A 20,418-nucleotide genomic window follows, 5' to 3' on the forward strand; every position below is an offset into this window, starting at 1 on the left:
CTCTGCCACTGCCTGGGAGGGAGCACATCCACAGCCTCAGATGGGTAGGCTGGATGCAGGACTAGCAGAGCCCACAAGAAGCATGGAGAGGTTCAGGCCCTGAGTCAGAAAGCTGACCTAATTCCCACTTTGGATCTTCTGTCAGATTCTCTTCTCCCCTTTCTCCTACATTAGTTACTTCTGTCTTGTTGTTTTTTTTCCTGTGCCCTTTCTCACTTGCTGCTTGAACTCACCCAGTTGCATTGGGAGATGCATTTCTATTGGCATAATCATTCCAGGCAGTCGTTAATGTACCAACAAGGATACCATTGTAATCGGAGGATTTATTACTACTGCTGTGAAACAACTGCCGTGCTGTCTCACTTAACTCTTTAGCTCCCCTCCTGTCTTCTGCCAGCAGCTCAGTCAGTAGCAAACTGCATTTTTAAAAAAGCTGCAAGCATGCAACCTGTGGATGTGTTATTTTATTCTTACCACAGGATGCTGCAGTGATATGAGTGAGAGTGAGTTCAGTGCTTCTCTATCCATTTCTGGATCGTGTTGGAGCTGAATGACTTTGTTGTTAAACTTGTAATTTAAAATAAGGTTTAAATATTTCCATGAAGATGAAGAGTATGACTGCTTTTTTTTTTGGCCACAGCAATAGTGTGGGTTAAAGAACCTTGCAGGACCTCAAAGGAAATTAAGTGTTTCAGAGAAGTGTATTACTTACTTTTTAGTTTAGTTAAACAATTACTAGTATTTTATCTGCCTCTAACTATCCTTATTTTTCAGTGCAAATGGGGCTCTGCTGAAGGAAAGCAATCCCCAAACAACCAGACTATTAATACTTGTTTTTCCCAGTGGTAGCCAGAGCCTGTGGCTGTATGTTGGTGGGCAAGGAAGAGGGAAAGTTCTGCACCCTCAGTCGCAGTGAAAACACCTATTGGGGTTTTAGGTTTTCCTTCTCATATTCTGGTCCTCAAGTAGCACCTTGGGCAGTGGAGGGAGCTTATAAGCAGCAACAATAGAAACAAAGCTTTCCTCTGCCTGCAGCCACCTGAGAGTTTCTAGCTGGTACTTAAAAATGAGACAAGCTAAAGAGATGCTACCAGTGGCATGATCAGCTCAGGTTTTTTGCCACTTGGCCAAGGTGACCTTGAGGGTCGTTCATCAGTTTTGCAGCATAACACGGTGCGTGTTTCCTCCCTGCTGAAGGCGCTCCACTGAAGGTTTGACTGACAGGGAGGAGTGCCTGGTGTGCTGCAGCAGGTATGGATCAGCGTGTACAGCTAATTGCCAGGCACGAGGGCTCCAGAGGATTACACTGCTAATCTAGGTACTGCTCCTGCCTTATCAGCACCCCCTCCCTCCCTCCTGCCGCACGCCTGCACACGTACTTGGCTCCTGTATGGAATAGGAATCAATAATGCTGTGGGTGTGGGATGTAAAGGAACATAGATCCCTGAGAGCTTCCAGTGGCTGGGAGACAACAGGTCCCTTCCAGCTGCTCCTGTAGCAACAGGCTGTCTCTGGTGGCAGACCCTCCCTCCTTCCCTGGGATGGCGTGGGTGGCCATAGAAGGGTCAGCAGATTTTGCAGAGTCTAATAACAAAGCGTTGTGTTCCTGTTCCTCATATTCCCACCCTCGTTGCCATTCAGGTGCCTCCCAGCGCTCACCTCTGGGTTCACCAAGGTAGCTCTGGCATTGCTGTTCCCCTTGACCATCTTGTTTCTGTCTTGCATGCACAACTGGAGGGCTTTGGAAGGTTTGTTGGTGCTGAGCTGTGATCCTTTTAGGGTGACAAGATGTTGTGGAGCAGATGGAAACAGAACTTTTGCACTAATTCCCTGCAAAATTCAAGGTGTATGTCTTAGCCAGCAACAGCTTCTTAGGAGTAGGGAATACATGTATTTGTTCTTCCTAAATAGTTCACACCGGATACTTGGTAAGCTTAGCTCTGTCCTGGTGGCATGAAGCAGGCAGCTGGGGACACAGGGTAGCATCATAGAGAGTCTCTGAAGTGTATCAGTGGGTAAAAGCTATAAGGAGATCCAAGGGAAGAAGAGGTTGCTGGGTTTTGCTTGTTGTGCAGTTCTGGTCCAGCTGTTTTGGGTAGCCTGTCTAAGTTGTTTTACTCCTGAGGAGCCTGAAGTGTAAGGCTGCTGTGGTGCTAAGTGATTTTCACAGCATTGTTTCACCAGCTTGAGCTAGAGAGCCTCTGGCTCCCAGCCTGATGCTCCTCCTGCATTGCTTAGCAAAGAAAGGGAGTCTCAGGCAGGTTTGCTGCCTTGCCTGGGAGCAGGGAAAACATTGGTAGATCTCTGCTTTGTGTTGGCTCGTGAAAGCTTTCATAGCCTACCCCTTGGAGGTGTTTGGGGTTTTGGAGACGCAAAGATGAACCAGAGCCAGCCTGGGGAAAAGTGAGACACCTGGATCATCCTTGTGTGCGTGGGCAGCTCCACGGCACTGGGAGCTGCTGGAAGCCTGGAGCCTGTCCTGGGGCTTGAAGAAAAGTGTGTTGAGGTGTGCACCAAGTGGATGCCTGAGAACCCTGGTCTCTGCTCCCTGCCTGTTTTCCAGGAGACTATTAACCAGTTCTTTGTCCTGAAATTAGCTGTAATTAGCTCACTGAGTTCTCGTTGATTGTGTGTTATTGAGATGTGTGCATTTGAGGTGGGTTTGACTGGAGCTGGGTGTGCAGGCTTCCTGAAGAGGGCTGTCCTGGCCAGTGGGGAGCAGCTCTGGGCTCCTCCTCCTGGTCCTAGCAGCTGGGCCGTGGGACTCTCCCTGGCTGGGTCCCTGACACCCTCTAGTGGAAATATTTATATTAAATATTTCAGGAGCTTTCAAAACTTGGTGGTGGTTGTGAGCACCCTGTGCTCAGCAGCCCATCCAGTGACCTGTGGCTTGGAGACACATAGGAAATGCTGTATTCCTTGCTCTTAAGTGTTGTAAGTACAAGCTTAAAGCTGTCAGCTTTGGCTCAGGGATGATAGCACAGTAGATTGCTCCCAGGAATCACTTTTCAGTGTCACTCCTCTCCTTGTCCAGCTGCTTGCTGCCAAACCTAACCTTGATGCTGGAGAGAAGGGAGTTCTATTGACACTTGCAGAGGGTCATGACAGCTGCAAGGGTGGACTTGTGTTTGGGGACAAGGAGGAAGCAAGGCTGGATGCTGGGGGAAGTGAAGAGAAGGCTTGCCTGGATGGCACATTGAGAAGAGAGGAGAAACAGGCAGGAGCTGGGTGAGAAAGAAAGAGCAAAAGGATGTTTCCTGCAGCATCCCACTTGGCTCACATTCAGGTGTGGCTCTGCTCCCTTTCATGCAGGGAGGTGACTCTCATCTAAGCTTGTCCTTGCTTTCAAGTGAAGCTCAGCTTGCTGAGTGTCCCCAGAAGCCCTGGTGCTTGCTGTGGCAGGTGGCTGTAGGATGAGTGTGGGCGGCTGGCAGCAAAGCCAGGGCTCCCAGGTGGGCACTGTGCAAAGGCTCTTGTCCTGATACGCAAACTGATGTCTCTGAAGCCTGAGCAGGGTGACAGGCTTAGAAGGAACTTCTCTTCAGGAGAATCACATCCTGCATTCTGTCCTGCCCTGGTGAGCCCCTTGGTTCCCTGCTTCCTTTTTTCCTTTGTGACTTCCCAGCCCTAGTCTACTCCAGCCTGATGGGCTAAGCCATGCCTGTGGTTCTCTTGTTGCATGGAGTCACAGAGTGAGTGAGTTTGGAAGGGGCCACTGAATGTTATCTAGTCCAGTCTCCCTGCTTGAACAGGGTATCACAAATCACATCACTCAGGATTGTGTCCAAAAGGCTTTTTGAGTATCTCCAGAGAAGGAGCCTCCACAGCCCCCCTGGGCAGCCTGTTTCAGTGCTCTTGTGTTCCTCACAGAAAATAAGTTTTTCCTCATGTTTCTCTCGTCCTATTGCTCAGCACCTCCTGGCTGCACCCTCTTCATGCCTGCCCTTCAGACCCTTGCATACACTGATGAGGTCCCCTCTCAATCACCCCTTGTTGGTGCAGACCAGTGGGGCCTGTGCCTTGGGAATAGCATTTTCTCTTCTACCAACTTTCCCCCTCACTGAACACAGGACCTGAGGCACGTCTTGCAGTGTAAATAAAACAGCTGTCTGTGCATCACTGACTAAGTGTGAGAGCAGTGGTGTGAACCACAGAGCCTCCCCTCTGTCTCAGCCACCTCAAGGCTCTGGCTTGTTCTTCCTTGATCATCTGATCCTTGAAAAAATGGGCTTTCATTTATCAAACAAGTCTCAAGTCTCCCTGGTTAGGGAGGTGGCACTGACTCAGTATATGTCCCTGCCACGCTGACGTAAGACAACAGCCCCAAGGCTGTGTGCAACCCAGAAGGTCTTACCAGTTCCTCTAACCAGGAGGATCTTGGTTGGCTTTTTTAAGTAAAGCAGCAGGAGGAATGCAGCACAGTGTGTCAGGTGCTACCACAGTTAAATTACAGCGTTAACCACATGCCGACACCTCCTGATTTTTCTCCAGGAGTGCACTTTGCAACTTGCCTATGAGGAATAAATGATGCTAACCTTCCAGCTGGGTTATGACCTGGAAATACAAAGTCATGGTTCCAGATGGCAAAATGATGTCTGTGCTAGCCTCCAGCCTACTCAGGGAATAGTGTGGCAAGTGCTTGCCTGAGACCCAGCCTTCAGACAGGCTTCCCAGCATTACTCCTGGGAAGTGGGAAGCTCCCTGTCTGGCAAACCAAATGCCTGTCCCCTCCTGGAGCATGACCTGACTTGGCCTGCAAAGCCAGACAGGCTCCTGGGGTCATCCCTGTGCTTACCCAGAGAGCAGCTGTGCTGCTGAGCAGGGCTGAGGGGCACACAGGGAACTGATGGGGTACACAGGGCTCTCAGATCGGGGGAGAGAGGACAGGCACATTTCCTTTACAGGTACCCGCTTTCACCCCATAAGCTGCTGCACAGAGGCTCTGCATTCAAAGCATCTCTGCGGGAAAGTCACTCCAGCAAGATGATGATGAGGCTTAATTTATTTAAATAACATAAGAGAAGTTGTAAGAACCCGTGGCTGGAGGGCGAAGAGAAAGGAGCCGTGCATCTGTGAAAATTACTCAGTAGGGTTTGAAATGAAAAGTTTAAAGCTTGTTGTGCAGGCAGTGTGAACTGGCAAGGTTAGTTTTTGCTGTCACCGCTGTTTGGGAGTCAGGGGTAAGGGGAGAGGTGAAGTAAGAAGGATCCTGGCCAGAAAATATTGCCAGCAAGCAGGGGATGGGGGTTCCAGTGAGAAAGATGAAAGGAAGGGAGGGAGTAGAAGATGTGGTGGTCACAGGGACAGAGACAATGTAAGCAGCCTTACCAGGTACTTTTCCTGTCAGGCAGTAAACTGGGTGGTGAACATGTGAAGAAAATGCTCCCATCTGGACTGGATGTGGGAAGATTTCCCTCTCATTTACTCCCAACTTGTTTCTTTTTTTTCTTTGCCCTCTTCTGATTTTGACTTTTCTGCCATAAATAATCCCAGTGGTTGCCTTCACTGCAGCTCGTTCCTCTCTGTAGCAGTGCCTGAATGAAACAGATGCAGCTTCTGGCAGCTCAGCTAATTTTGTCAAACCATCCAGTGCTGTCAATGAAACCAAACTGAGATCTGTTAATTATATTCCACTGCTATGTGGCAAAACCGTGGGCATTAACAGGCTCACTAACACTGCCTTGTCTGCAGAGCTGGGGAGAAGGTTTACATTTTTCTTTCCATGTGATATTTCTTAAGACAACAAAGTCTACAAAGGCTTCTTTATTAAAAAGTCTTATCTTCTGGTGGTAGAATCTCTTGCTAAATCCAAGCAAGGTTAGGGGGCTGCAGTTTTTTGTTTTCATCCTGATTTGCAGCTATACTTCCTTTCCTCTGGTTAATCAACTGGAAAAGTAGACAGCAGTTTTACTACCAATTGCCTTGAGAGGCTGTGTCCTGGGAGTAAACACTGGCCAGAATGCAATTGCATTGCCACCCTTAGAGGAGCCAGTTCCCTCTGAATGCAGAAATCCCTTCCTTTGGCTTGAGGGGGTCATTAAAAGATGAAACGATATAAACAAAGGAGAAGGGAATTGGATCTCCTGACTTTATGAGGGAAGATTAAAAGAGCTGATTGTGTTTGGCTTGGCCCCACCAGTGACTGAGGAGGGGTGAAGACCATGCCACAGCTAAGGAGTGGCTGGAGGATGTGGGCAAGAGGAGGTGTCACAGAACATACTGGGGGGCACATGATGGAGGAGAAACTCCTCATGACAAAATGCCTTGATGAGAAATTGATGCATTAAACTGTGCTGCTCTGCAGCGTGAAAGAAAACCTTGTTCAGTTGCTGGGGCCCACTGAGCAGGAATTTAAGCACTTGGAGTTTGTGCTGCAGGTCATGGTCTTTCCCAGCCAAGGGCTTTGGGGACAATTCTCTTCTTCTTAGGGGCTAAATGTGAGTTAACACAGCCTTGCTAATACTTAATGTTTAATTGCAACTGTAAAAAGAAGCTTCTCCCCCAGCTCTCTTTCGAGGTGTTTGGCCTTTACAGTCAGCATTTTGGCGTTGCTAACTCCGGGCTGTTCCTGTCCCGCAGTGATCCCGGACTCACTGCGGGTGACGGCGATCCCGCAGACGCTGAACAAGGTGGAGCACGACTCCCTGGAGCTGAAGTGCGAGGTGTCCAAGAGCACGGCCCAGCACAGCCACGTCTCCATCGCCTGGTACCGGCAGCGGGGCAGCGAGGCGCCCGTCGAGATCATCTCCCTCAGCCGCGACTTCGTGCTGCGGGCCGGCAGCGCTTACGCCCAGCGACAGGCCACGGGGGACGTGCGCCTGGACAAAGTTGGGGAGACCACCTCCAAGCTCACCATCTACAACCTCCACCCGTCAGACCAGGGCGAGTTCTACTGCGAGGCAGCTGAGTGGATCCAGGACCCGGATGATTCTTGGTATGCCATGACCCGCAAGCGCTCCCAGGGCACCATCGTCAACGTGCAGGCCACTGGTCAGTGTCTCCTCTGCCTTTTCTCCCTTGGCTGGGAAGTGGGAGGAGATGGAAAATGGGGCTGTGCCTTGTTAGGTGGCTGGGGTTTGGCTCCCTGTTTTGCCATGTGCCCCACCTGGGGGCTGTTGGCAGGGTGAAACAGGGCAAAGGAGGGCCCAGGCACTGCCTGCAGCCAAGGGAAGTGTCAGCAAAGGGCAGCAAGGAGGCTTGGGTGGCAGGCCCTGTCTCCTGACATGGTCAGGGATCTAGAGCTGGCACAGATGCCAAAATATGCATTTTAAGCACTTGGTGCTGGCACAGACAGTGAGGATTTTGGTAAGTTAGGAGGTTAGAGGGATACAGCAGGGAATAAAACTAAAAATTTCAGCAAGCGCTTTTGTATCACACAAGGTCCATTTACAAGTCAAAATTCTTCTCTTAGCCCCCAGCACAAGTTCTTGCTAAGGATATAAAGACCCAGCTGAGCTCTTTGTTCCTCTCTGATATCCCCAAAGGTTCTGCCTCTTGACTCAGGCCGAGCAGGGTGTGAGTAGGACTAGGTTCCAGGTTATATTCCACAGTGGTACTGGATGCTAGTGTCACACCAGAGCTGCTGCCTGGAGGAAAGGGATATGACTGAGGAAGCCTTTGCTTGCTCTTTGCTTGATAGGCAAGAAGGTGCCTCTGGCAGCACTGCCCATCTGGTCTCTCACAGCAAAAGCAAGTCCCTAACCTTTTTATTACTGGATGTGCTTGTCTGAGGGATATTGGCTGTGCAAGGAGTAGCAAGTTATGAACACCTCACCTGAGGTGTGCTGGCTCTCCTGGTGGGCTTTGCTATCCTGACACGAGTTGTTCTCTCCCCAGACAAGGAGTTCAGTGTCCGGCTGGAGACAGAGAAGCGGATGTACATCGTGGGTGAGCCGGTGGAGTTCCGGTGCATCCTGGAGGCGCAGAATGTCCCCGACCGCTACTTCTCCATCTCCTGGGCCTTCAACAGCTCCCTCATTGCCAGCCTGGGCCCCAACGCCGTGCCTGTGCTCAACAACGAGTTTGCCCAGCGCGAGGCCCTGGGCCAGCTCAAGGTGGCCAAGGAGAGTGACAACGTTTTTGTGCTGAAGATCTACCGCCTGCGCCTCGAGGACAGCGGCAAGTACAACTGCCGGGTGACCGAGCGGGAGAAGACCGTGACGGGAGACTTCATCGACAAGGAGAGCAAGCGGCCAAAGAACATCCCCATCACTGTCATGCCACTCAGTAAGTAGAGGCCTGCCCATCCCCTCCTGGGGGCATTGCTGTGCTGGGCAGGCAGCTGGGAAAGGTGTGATGTGCCCAGACCATGGCAGTACAGGAGAGGGAGGATGAGAGTTCACATGCTGTTTGGGCTTGGAATCCCAGCTGGCAAGATGTATTTTTGCTGTTGGGAAGGTGATGAAAAGGAGGGGTGTGTGTCAGCTCATAGGTGGGGAGTCATGCACCCACCTTGGTAATGACACCAAGCTGGCAGTTCCATTCTTGAGCTGAAGGTGCGTGTGACAGCCTCTGACTTGCTCCTCACATCTCTCTCCTGGCCTTGCTCTGCAGGGAGCTGGGTGCTCTGTAAAGTACTCAGCAGACATAGTGGGGAAACCGGCTTGGCCTTGGTTTATCCTAGGAGCTGCTGGGTTCCTGCAGGCTGTTACGTGACGGTGATTCAGCTGTCTTGCAAGACAGCTGTACTGAAAGAAACCAGGTGTGCTCCTTGAGCCCCAGTGCTCTTCAGCATGGAGCTCCATCCTGATCACTGTGGGTCAGCCAGCTCTGGTGAAAAAAAAACTGGAGGGTTGCCTTGAATGTCTTTTATCTTTATCAGATAAACATGGTAAATAGGTAAAAGAAGAAACAGGTTGAGAGGAGAGATTCCACTGACTCATTCCTTGTTTTGCTCTTTGAAGCTCTGGTAGCCGTGGTGTGGTGATCCATGCATGGGCTGCCCAGGCTACCATGGCAGTGGGCTTGGACCAAGGAGAGGGTAGCTGCAAGAGGATCTTGTGCTACATTGGCCTCCTGTCTTCTAGATATGTAGGGAAATGCAGCCCTTTCCTCTAGCTTTTTTTTCCATTCCTTATTTCTCCAAAAGAAATTCTGTTTCTTTTCTCTCCTACCGATATTTGGTCTCATTTGTTTGGCTTTGAAAATTACTCTAGCTAGAAATCTTGCATTGGACAAATATCTAAAATGTATTGTTTCTAGACCCAGCCACCTTTCAGACAGATTTGATTCTTGCCTTTGATAAATCACCAGCTGTAGGAACAAAAATGATGATTTCTTAAGGATGCTAAGTGTCCGTAACTCTGATGGAAGGCAGCAGGAGTAACCAGCACTCAATATCTCTGAAAAACCAACCACAAAGCCTTACACCTCTGGGAAGCTCAAGATACCAGATTTTTTTTGAACGTTACCAAACAGTGATAGCTACCTATAGTGTCACTAGCAGTGGGAGTTTGGGACAGCTTCTCCCAAAAGATGTTGGTAGGAATGGATGTGGCAAGATGGTGATCAGGATGACCTGAATTGAAAAAGCCACAGGGCACTGGAAGCTTTTTTTTTTTTGGCAGAGCCAGTTGCAAGCAGTGCATATTGTAGCAACAGAAAATTCCCTCAAGTTTTGCTGAGATCCCGTCCTGGACCTGTGACCAGAAGACACGGCAATGTCTCCTGAGCTGTAGGCAGAGATTTCTCCCAGCTTTGGCCTACACCTGCCTTGAGTGTGCAAGTCACCAGGAGCAGCTCGCTGCCCACCCAGCAGTTTTTGGATGTGGTCACGCATGAGGTTAAGACGTGCCTGGACCCAAATGCGTGGGCAGTTCCCTGCACCTGGTGGAAAGCGTCTCTGGCCAGCAGCGTCCTTCTTGCAGCCCGAGCAGTGGCGAGTGTGTATCATCTGCCCTGTGTGTATGCGTTTCTCTCCTTAGAGACCAGCGTCTCCTTGGAGATAATCAACAACGCCAGCGTTGTCTTGGAGGGAGAGAGCCTGCGCTTTGGCTGCAACGTGCGCTCGGGCTTTGGGCCACAGAGCCGCCTCTCGGTCACCTGGCAGCTGGTGGACAAGCTGAACCGGCGCAGCGAAATCGTGCGTCTGGACCGGGAGGGCACCCTGCACCCCGGCCCCGCCTACGCGGAGCGCAGCAGCTACGGGGGCATCCAGGTGGAGCAGGTCCGGCCCGGCTCCTTCACCCTGGAGATCTTCAACAGCGTCAAGGCCGACGAGGGCCACTATGAGTGCCGGGTGGCCGAGTGGACGCGGACGCAGGATGGGGAGTGGCAGATGGTTGGGGAGCGGCACATGAGCACCCCGGTGTCCATCACTGCTCTGGGTGAGTACTTGAGGTGTGGGGGGCCCTGGGGCCACGGTCCCCCATGTGCCTGGCCGTCCCCCAGAAGTTCATCTGCAAATCGCTGAGGCTGTTCTCAGTGCTCCTGCCTTTGCTTGGCAGCGAAATGGAGGCACCCAGCAGCCTGCCCACAGCTCCTTGTAGGTTGGTGCAAAATGCCTGCATGCCCCGGCACACATTTTGTGTGTGGGGGCAAAGTCTGAGGGGTGGCTGTGGCAGGAGCAAAGCAGGGAATGGCTGAGGAAAGGGATAGGGCTTCCAGTGATCTTAAGAGGAGAGAGGCTGCCAGTCCCATGATGTGTCCTGCCAGTACTGGAGCTGGGTTTTGGTCAGTGTGGTGGTGGTGCTCTATTGGCAGGCCATGGACATCAAAGTCTCCTTGCCTGCCCTGGGTAAACCTTACCTCTGCCCACACCAGATCAGGAGGGCAAAATCCTGGGCATCTGTTGGCCCAAAAAGCAGAAATAGTGAGCATCTCTGACAGAGAGCATGAGTCAGGAATGGTCCTCGCTGCCTCTGCAGGGAGACAATGAGCTGCTGGCCCAGAGCTAGTGTTGTCCATGGCCAAACTAAACCAGTACCTGGGATCATTGCAGCTGGTATTCTCCTTTTTCAAGGGGCTCCCCTATTCAAACGCAGTGAAACCACATCAGTTTAGGAGAGCACAGGTAGGGAGTTTGACATTTTGCATGGATTGTGAGTTACTTCAGTCCTCTTGGGCTGGTTCCAAAACTAATCTGCAGAAGGCTGAAGAAGGGATGACTGCTTCTGTGAAGCCACTGATTTTCAGAATGCCAAGGCAAAGACAATCAGGGAGCTCGATTGAAAGGTTGAGACAGGAATTTTGGCAGAAGGATGAGGACTGTGTGGCTTTTATTGGTACTCTGAAGTATTAATCTTAAGCTTTGACAAAATGCGTGTGAGACCGGACTTGAAAGTTGTATTGTATTCTGATGAAAATCTTGCCTTTTTCCTCCTTTCCTCTCCTTTGCTTTTGACCTCCTTTCACAGGCTGTTTTGTCTGGAGTTAGAAATCTTCTCTGTATAGCTTCCAAAAGCAGGTAGGGATGTTCTTTTGTAAAGAACTAAAGGAAGATTCTCATCTAGTTTCAATGGTGTCTTCCTCATGAGGTCAGCAGCATTTGGCCTGCTACAAGTCCCAAGTATCAGCCCTTGCCTTTACTCTGTCACTTGTAAAAGTCTTGTGATTAAGCACTGAGATTTTAAAATGTGTCACTTCTACTCTTGTTAAAATTTAACATGCTCAGAAGTGCACAGCAGTTCCAGAAGATGTGATGGAAAGGTTGTCCCAGCCCCTCTGCTCCTCAATCACTGGCTGTTGAGCATGTTCTGTCTAGTCCTAAGAAATTCCTAGGTCTCTAACTGCAAATCTGAAGTACCTCATAAAAATGTAGTAGAGAAACTATTGAGTATTGTTTTGCTGCTGAATCTGGTATTTTTTTTGTTCAGCTTAATGTTTTTGAAATGTCCTGAGAAACTCAAATTCAGGGTGGTAAGATAAAGCAAGAGAAGTTTATGGCTTCAGAAACTGCTATTTTTTAAAAAATGCAGTAAATTTAGCAACATTCACATTTCAAGTTGAGGTCTCATCATTTGCCAGCCTGCTGGGGTAAGAAACTCTTTAGCTGATGATGTTCAAACCCATAAATCTAACCACAGGGTGGTTCAGAAGCAACGGCCAGAAGAGAGAGAGATGTGCTGCCAGAAGAGACCAGATGTTCCTGAACTTCTGAGGCTCTTGATTGCGTGGCATGGACTTAAGCCCCTGTCTGGCCAGGGAAGGAGGGGGTGAGGGAGTGCTGTATTTTTGTAGGGAGGTTTTAGAGAAAATCAATCCACTTCTGTGCTTTTTGTACCAAGTCCCAAAAGAAGAATGGCTTTTGTTTGTTAACCTGAGTGCCATGACCATGCTGACGGAGTTGAAGACCTGAGAAACACACCTGGCTTCTGCATGACTTCGTGAAGCTTCCTTTCCCAGGCCAACTGGACAGTAAACTTGATGAAGTCAGCTGGTCTTAGTGAAATTAAGCTGGCTTTCTAGGGCCTTCTCTGGCTCAGTGTTACTCTGCGCTGGGCCTGGTAGCACACTTTCTGGGGCAGGAGGGCTGCTGCAGGATCTGAAGGTAAGGGCTCATGTGGGGCTGAGACGCAACAGCTCTGCAGGGGAGGCAGCCTGGGTCTGACACTGCCCTCGTGGGTAATCACTGAACATGCTGTGAGAGGCTTTAATCCTGAAGATTGACCTGTTTTCTCAGTAATTACACTTCCTGGAGCTCTGGCACGGTGACGCCGTGGGGTTGCAGAGGCACTTACTGGAAGTGTGCAGATTTGGTGGGCTCCATGCTGTGCCCGGTCTGCCTGCAGCAGCAGGGAGCTCCTGGCTCAGCTTTTTGAGCTAGTGGCAGGCTGAAGCTCCATGCTGATCCAGAAGATGTTCCTTTTTGACTAGTCTCCTCAAGCAGTGGCAGCTCTGCTGAGGGCTGGTGTGGTCAGCACTGCAGGGAGAGGGAGAGCTGTCAGCCCATGTGGGACGCCCCATGGAACCTCTGAGCAGGGGAGCACTTCCTGGGGACTTTGGCAGAAGAAAACAAGGTTCCTGCTAAGTCTGCTGCCCACACTGAAGTTGATTGGAAGAGAAGAAAATGTTTCTGCAGCTTGGCGCAAATAAGCAATGGAAATTCTCTGACTGAATATGTAAGCCTGACGGGCTTACAGTTGACTAACTGGATTATGTTACCTTTTAATTACTAATGGACTGCTGATTTCAGCTGTAAACAAACAGAGTGCTGTGGGTAGACAAGTCAAAGTGTATTGACCAGCTTGCAGAGTGGCAGACATGTGAGAATAACTGCATAAAGCTATCCTGGAATTGTGATCTGGAAGAGAACAAAAGCTGTGTTGTGTGAAGAGCAGGAGCAACCAGCTTTTCTTTCAGTTTGCCTCCATCCTGAGTTTTTGTAACCATTGCCATCTCTACTATGCATGTTTTGAAGGCTGCTACTTCTTGCTTTCCTCATTCTTACTCCAGCTGCAGCAACCAGACACAGACCTGGGTTGGGGGACAGGGTGGGACCTCCTGCCCAAGAGGTGGATGTGAATCACAGGGGGTTGGTGCTGAGTAGGTGCTCTGCCAGATGGTGCTCCCTTGCCATTGTGTGGCTGCATTTCCATACGGGGTTTTGGTAGCCTGCAGAGGCTCTGTGTGTCTCAGGGGATCTCCCTCCTCTGGGCAGAAATCACGGGCAATCGTGCTATGGCTGCAGCCTGCGCTCACACAGGCAGTCACTGCTGCCCAGGCAGTCACCACTTGTGTGGTTTTGCCTCTGCTTTTCCCCTCACTTGGCCATAGCAAAACAAGAAGCTCGAGTGGCTGACTGCAGCAGTGGATGACCACGCTCTGGCGTTTGCATGCTGACCGTGGGGCCTCCCTAGGCAGCTGTCTCAAAGCCCTCTCCTCTCTTCCCGCAGAGGCCGGCTTCGCTGTCACAGCCATCTCCCGCACCCCGGGGGTGACCTACAACGAGTCCTTCGACCTGCAGTGCATCATCAAGCCCCACTACCCGTCGTGGGTGCCGGTGTCGGTGACGTGGCGCTTCCAGCCGGCGGGCAGCACCGAGTTCCACGACCTGGTGACCTTCACGCGCGACGGCGGCGTGCAGTGGGGCGACCGGGCCGCGGCCTTCCGCACCCGCACCGCCATCGAGAAGGCCGAGTCCAGCAACAACGTGCGCCTGAGCATCAGCAGGGCCAGCGACACCGAGGCCGGCAAGTACCAGTGCGTGGCCGAGCTCTGGAGGAAGAACTACAACAGCAGCTGGACGCGGCTGGCGGACAGGACCTCCAACCTGCTGGAAATCAGAGTCCTGCGGCCCGGTGAGTGCTGATGGGGCTGAGGGGCGTGTTGAGGGCTATGTGCTCATACAACTCCCCTGAGTTAGGACTGCTCTTCTGGCAGTCACTGGTGTTTCTCACTCTTAGCTGGCTCAGCTCTTTGACTGTGATTATGTCGGGAGTTCCTTTATCCACCTCTGGGGAAGTGGGTCCTCTCTTTGCCTCCTGTGTGCTGTTCCTGGGGTTTTCTTCTAGGAAATGAGGTGGCTGAGCTCAGTCCAGTCTCTGGAGTGTTCCTGTGAGACAGAGGTGTTTTTCAGGTCACCACCTCCTTTGTCAGGGCAGATTCTGAAAAGAGAGGAGAAGAATGGGGCGAACAGGATCAAAGCAGGAGATGTGTTCCCACCAAAGCTGCACATGCAGCATCTGTGCAGGAATCTCCTATTCCTGCAGCTCTGGTCTAATTGGATGTATCTCTCATTCTACTGGAGGCACCTTCAAAAACAAAGAGCCTGATTTTCGGCCTCACCAGAAACTGAGCCCTTTTGGGTGAAAGTCTCCACAGCCATGGGTGCCCACACAGTGTGCAACAGATAAGCAACAGGCACCTGGTGTGGAAGGGGCAGTCAGAAAACTTACAAGGTGCTGTCCCTGTACAGCCACTGGAGAGAGTGAGGGGCCTTCTCTAGGCCTTGTCACTGGTATTCGGTGGTGTCCCTGTTGCACATGAAAAGTGTAAAGATACGTGGCCACAGTAGCTGTGGGCTGTTGCTAAGCTGAATGGTATATTGCTGTCCTGGCCTTAGAGATGGAGCTGGTGTTTGAAGTGAGGCTTTTAACACCTTCAGGACTGTTGACCCAGGTCCTTGCTGCATGTTAGTACTCCTTTTGTGTTCCTGTGCAGAAAGACTCCTTCCTAGGGTCTCTCCTGTTGGACTTCGTGTTTTTCCTGTCAGTATCCCTCTTCATACTCCCTCCACCTTCCCCAGCCCTGTCTTCAGACAACTCAGGGGATGCTGTGAGCTCCAGCCACCTCATGAGCTCTCCATCATTTTCCTTCCCTCTCTCTCTCCCTTGCTGCCCTCATCTCCAGGTTAATCTTCTCCATTTATCTTGATTATGCTGCCTTGTAATACATGTTTTACTGCTTGCAAGTTCAGTTGGTGATGTTCATCATTTTAACTTACTTCCCTAGGAAACAGTGTTGAATGGATGTGGTCCCTGGAGTAACATGCTTCTTCACAGCCCTGTGCATGCATATCTGTGTGTGAGACAGAAAGGAAAAGAGAAATCCTTGATAACAGCTTCCAGAAGAGAGCCTGTGTGTCACAGCTCAGGATGGCAGGCAGCTCAGTTAAACCATGCTCTGACAGCCTGTTGTTCTTTACTGGAGCAGTAACCCTCAAGCCTTAACAGAAAAAGTTGTCCAGGTCTGCATGGGTTTTACCTCTCCCTGTCTCCCAGCTGCCCAGCAAACAACTGCAAAATAAATCTTAGTTGTCAGTTCAATGAGCCCTGCATAATGTTTGAGGTTTTATGGCTCACAAGCAGGGATGGAAGAAAAGAAGGACTCCTCAGAGCATGCATCCAGCGTGCAAGGCTTAGTGGGCTGGTATGTGAGAGATCCATCACGATTAGCTGTGTCCTATCGGAGAGGACATGTGCGGTGATTCCCTGGCACTTGGAGTTCTCTTGGGTTTTAGGGGAAGCAGAGGTACCTTTTAGGGGAAGCAGGTGGTTCCTTCTGAATCCAAGTGACTCTGGAAGCATTTGGATTCAGGCTGAGCTCTCAGGGCTCACACTGAGATGCCAGCTGACCTCACTGTTCCCTGCCCCTTTCCTCGCACAACATGGAGAGGAAACAGCGCTTGGGCTCTGGTCCTGCCTGAGGGGGGAAGGTAGTAGATAGGTTCAGACAGGTCAAGGTGAAGACCCAAGACTGTCAGGCAGGCTCTGTTCCCGTCTCCTCCTTGGATCTCACTTCTCCCTGCCAGGTGTCCAGATACGGAGCACTGAGACAGCAGGTGCTGTCTGGGAGCAGTGCGTGTCCATGTGGTCTGCAGGACTCAGACAAAGGCAGCAGACAGTGCATGACGGGGGCTGTGCTGTAATCTGGGCAGGCTTGGGTGTCTGCAGAGTGCTCTCTCTTGGCAAGAAGGCTTGGAGCAGATTTGTGCTGGTGTATTAAATTGCCGTTGTCATTGTGTGTGTTACTGCACTTACCATTCACCTGCAGCACAAATGAGGGGGCGATTTGGCAAAGTTCTGGGGTCTGAGCACTGAGAGTGTATCTGGCAACAGCAGAATAAAATAGCAGGGCTTTCACATAACATCCCCACCCTCAGAGCAGCTTCTCACCCCTTTCATACTCATGCACCTCCCCACCCCTCCATCCTTGCGTTGTCCCTTGTCCTGTTCCTTTGTGACTAATTCTGGATCGGGCACTTAGAGAGAAGCTGCAGTTGCCTCTATAAATCTGTCCTCTTGCTGCTGGATTTCTGACAGTGATGAACATGGGAGGAGGGATGGCAGAGGATGATAACTGAGCAGATGCTAGGGGTGCTGGGCTCTTTGCTGCCTTTTTCAAGCCAGTCTACAGATTGATTGACCTGGGAGCCATCAAGCAAACAAGGTAGTCATGCTCTTCATTAGAGCATTAATTAGCTTGCAGAGGCTCTCCAGGGGCCAGTTCTTAAAGTTTGGTTTATTAGGAGCTGTCAAGTTGAAACCATCATGGAGGGGGGAGGGTGGAGGCTCATCAAGCTGGCCTTGGAGGAGCTGGAGGTGGCTTTTTCCTGAACCTTACTTTGGGAGTGGGGCAAGCCAGAGCTGTGCTCTCCCTGAAGCCCTGCATTCAAGTGGGTGCAGAACCCTCTGCTACTTCTCTGCTCTCCACAGGAAACCAGAGTGGCTGTATTGGGCTAGCAATGGCCAGAGAAATCTGAGTGGATAATGAAGGACTCTTACCTCTTTGTCCAAGCCCTATCCGTGACAGCCACAGAGAGACTATTCAGTCTCGTGCTCCTCTTTCTCCCTGAAGGCTTACTGAGCAGCCAAGCAGCGGATGGTTGTGACTGTGCAGACTGAGGATGCTGGGAAGATGAGGAGGGCACGAGACAGAGGAGAACTGGAAAAGGAGGCTGCTATACCACACTTAATGTTGGGAGAGGACTGATTTTCAAATAATTAATTGCCAAAACATTTGTGGAATATAGTGAGAAGCTTCCCTTAAATCAGATATTACTGTTAATGCCTTTATTTCATCTCCTCTTAGTAATTATTAGTAATTTCAGTGTTCAAGGAATCCTCTCATGGATGAATGTGAAAGATGCCTTTCTTACTACAGGTGGCCAGTGGGATGCTGACCAGACTCTTGAGTGGAGGCTCAGACAAGTGTTTCCAAAGGCCACAAAGTCTCTACTTTAACCTGACACTTCTTGCTTCTGGCAGCATCCAGCAATAAAGTTAAGCACGGAAAGTTAATGAGCTGGAAACTTCCTTACAGAAGTGAAGGCTGAAGTTTGCTGCTTGCTTGATCCCAGAATGGTTTTGCTCTGCAGAACAGCATTGCTTTCCTGCTTTACAGCTGCCTGCTCCATCTGGCAAATGGTTGTACTCCTGCTTAAATGAAGAAGGAGTTTGAGAAGAGCTCAAAAGAGAGTAGTCTGTTCCTCAGCAGCAGCGGCTGTGGCACAGAGCAGTCTCCTCTTCCTCATGTGTTCGGGGACTTGCTGCTTTCCCTTCACTGCCAGTGGGGCAAGACCTGCTGTTCTTCCTCAGAGCTGCTGCTCCTTTCTTCCAGTACACTGAACACATGAAATAAAGGGGCTCAGTGTCTGATGACCCAGAGCTGTCCCCTTGCATAGGCCTCCATTAGTGACCCATCTTAGAGCCCTTTTTCTTCTGCAGATAGCAGAGGCAGGGTTGATTCTCCTACCTTGTCCCCCAGGTAGTCTCCTATTCCTGCCCATTTACCCTGGGGAGTTCTCTTGACAGGTCCTCTGGGACAGATTCCCCATTTAGACTTGCTGCCACCTCCTTGGCCCAATTATTTATCCCAGGCCAGCACCCCAGAATGCTTTTTCTCCACGCTTCACCATCACTCCCTCCTCCAAACATCCCTGTCCTCCTGGGTGTAAGCAGCAGGGCATGGAGCTTGTGCTGGATGTGCTGCTGCTTTCCTGATGCTGTATAAGGGATGATGACAGTGGCCTGGTGGGGTCAGAGCTGTGATTCACCTCTCCCTGCATTTGGTTTTCCTTCTGGGAGCAGTGCTGCTTGGCTTCTCTGCAGGTTTGCCTGTGAGAACCTTCTGTAAGAGCCAGGTGTGTTGAGCTGATTGCAGTCAGTTATGTTCAAGGATTCTCTTGGATCTCCAGCCTGGAAAATGCACCCAGGGGTGTGACCTGAGAAGTTGAACTTTAAATGAATTAAGCATCTTGGATGCATTTCACACAGGTGAAGAGTGTGGGAATGCATTCTTGCACCTAATGGGACCTTGACCTGACTCAGCCTGCTCTGTGTGTACCCGCTGATCTTAGTGCAGGCAATCTTTATTTTCAGCCCCCCAACAAAATTGACAATGCCAGGAGACCTAGTTCATATCCAGGATATGCTGCTCTCTTCAAATTAGCTCTCTCCATGGTTACCTTTTAGGTCCAATTTTTTCACTTCCATTTCAAAGTGCTATCTACTTTCTCTCTTTGATATTGCCTGAGCAGTTTTCCACTCCTCTTTGCAGCGTATACAAAACCATGGTGTCAGCCTGTTTGCAGTCTGTGCACATGCACCTTCTTTGATGTTGTCTTGAACAGCTTCTCTCTCTCCACACTCTTTACTTCTCATCGATTCCCTGTTTGCTCTCCTTGGACTTAAAATACTCTGCAGTGAGCAGTACTTAGATGGTGTCCAGTTCTAAGGCTTTGTACCTCCTCTTGTCCTTGAAGATTTCAAGAGCAGAGTCAGCAGGGGCAGCCCTTGAAGGAGAGGGAGACTGGTGACGAGCAGCTTTGCAGCCAGGTGTTGCCCACCCTTCTCCTGTCCCAGTCTCTGCATGGAGCCTCAGCTCTCCAAGAGGTGAGTGGCCTTGGGGCCAGCAGGCTCAGTGCTGCAGCAGCACAGTATTTCTCTTGCTGCATTCTCAGCCCTCCAGTCAGAGCAGCGCCCAGCCCAGGGTCCCTCCCAATGTGCCCAAGCAGCACCTTTGGTAGTCCATTTCTGTGCATGGGACCTGCACCGTTTTTCTGTGTTCTGTATCCTGAGGAATGATTCTCCTGGCATAAGAAATTGCATGTTCTGACATTGGTCAAAGACTGAATTCCTGGGTTCACTGAACCTGAGATCTGCTTCCTTACAGCAAAATGGCTCAAACATGCTGAACCTGTGACTCAGGGTCTTTTGCTTTAACATATGTATGTATACATAGACGTTTTCTCTCAGAGACATCTTACTTTCTTAAGTAGGCATTTGGGATGCTGCTAAAGAAAATTAATATAGTTTTCTTGTCCCAATTAACAGAGAAGCAGGGAGTGCAGATGATGATGGATCTGTAGCCCATTATGCTGAAATATGTCCTCACTCCTTAAGAAGTGCAAGAATACAATTCCTTAAGAAATGACAGATGGCTCATTTCACTTGGTTGTTCTTCCCGCAGTAGTTGTACTCACTAGTTGTGGAAGCAGCATCATCCATGAGTGTTCAGTTTTGGGGAAACAGTATCTTCAGCTGCAATTAAACATTGCCATTCCCAGGACTTGGTAATAGTGGCTCCCAGGTGGGAAATGAACTCCTGCAGCTGATCTGGCTCTTGGCTGCACAGAGGGAGGTGATCCTCATCCCTGATGTGTGCTGCTGGCTGCATAGCCCTGTCCCATTCCTTGTGCTGGCACAGGTCCTGCTGTGCACCAGCTCGGAGTAGTACAGCTGCAGAAAGCTAGCCCAGTGGAAAGGATCAGTTAAAGGAGAGTGGAGTGAGCTAGTGCTTGGATGGGTTCAGCTGGGTCCTTCTCAGGGGACTTCTCTTTGCATAGAGAGCTGAATGTGACACTGGCAGGGCTGGTTTGGGCAGTTGGGCAGTATCCAAAAGATCTCCCCATCCTGCCTGAGATCTGTCTGGAGAGCTTGCTCTCTAGATGGCAAGAAAATGATATTTCACACCACCCTAAGCAGCTCATCTCTGTTGGCCCAGCACTCAGTTTTTCAGCAGGAGCTGCTTAAAATGCTC

At 50.5% G+C, this 20,418-nt stretch overlaps 1 protein-coding gene across 2 annotated transcripts in view; it reads left to right on the forward strand.

Moving 5' to 3' along the window:
- IGSF3 (immunoglobulin superfamily member 3) overlaps positions 1-20,418 on the forward strand; it is a 64,875-nt gene that overhangs the window by 26,949 nt on the left and 17,508 nt on the right. Inside the window, exons 2-5 of one of the 2 annotated variants that reach the window (XM_066340881.1) lie at positions 6,580-6,990; positions 7,837-8,226; positions 9,924-10,325; positions 13,833-14,237. In XM_066340881.1, coding sequence (XP_066196978.1) covers positions 6,580-6,990; positions 7,837-8,226; positions 9,924-10,325; positions 13,833-14,237 — 1,608 coding nt within the window. The remainder of the gene's footprint in view (positions 1-6,579; positions 6,991-7,836; positions 8,227-9,923; positions 10,326-13,832; positions 14,238-20,418) is intronic. The other variant, XM_066340882.1, reaches the window with a different exon arrangement.

Source organism: Sylvia atricapilla, chromosome 2 (assembly GCF_009819655.1).
Source record: "Sylvia atricapilla isolate bSylAtr1 chromosome 2, bSylAtr1.pri, whole genome shotgun sequence".
In the NCBI taxonomy this organism is placed as follows: domain Eukaryota; kingdom Metazoa; phylum Chordata; class Aves; order Passeriformes; family Sylviidae; genus Sylvia; species Sylvia atricapilla.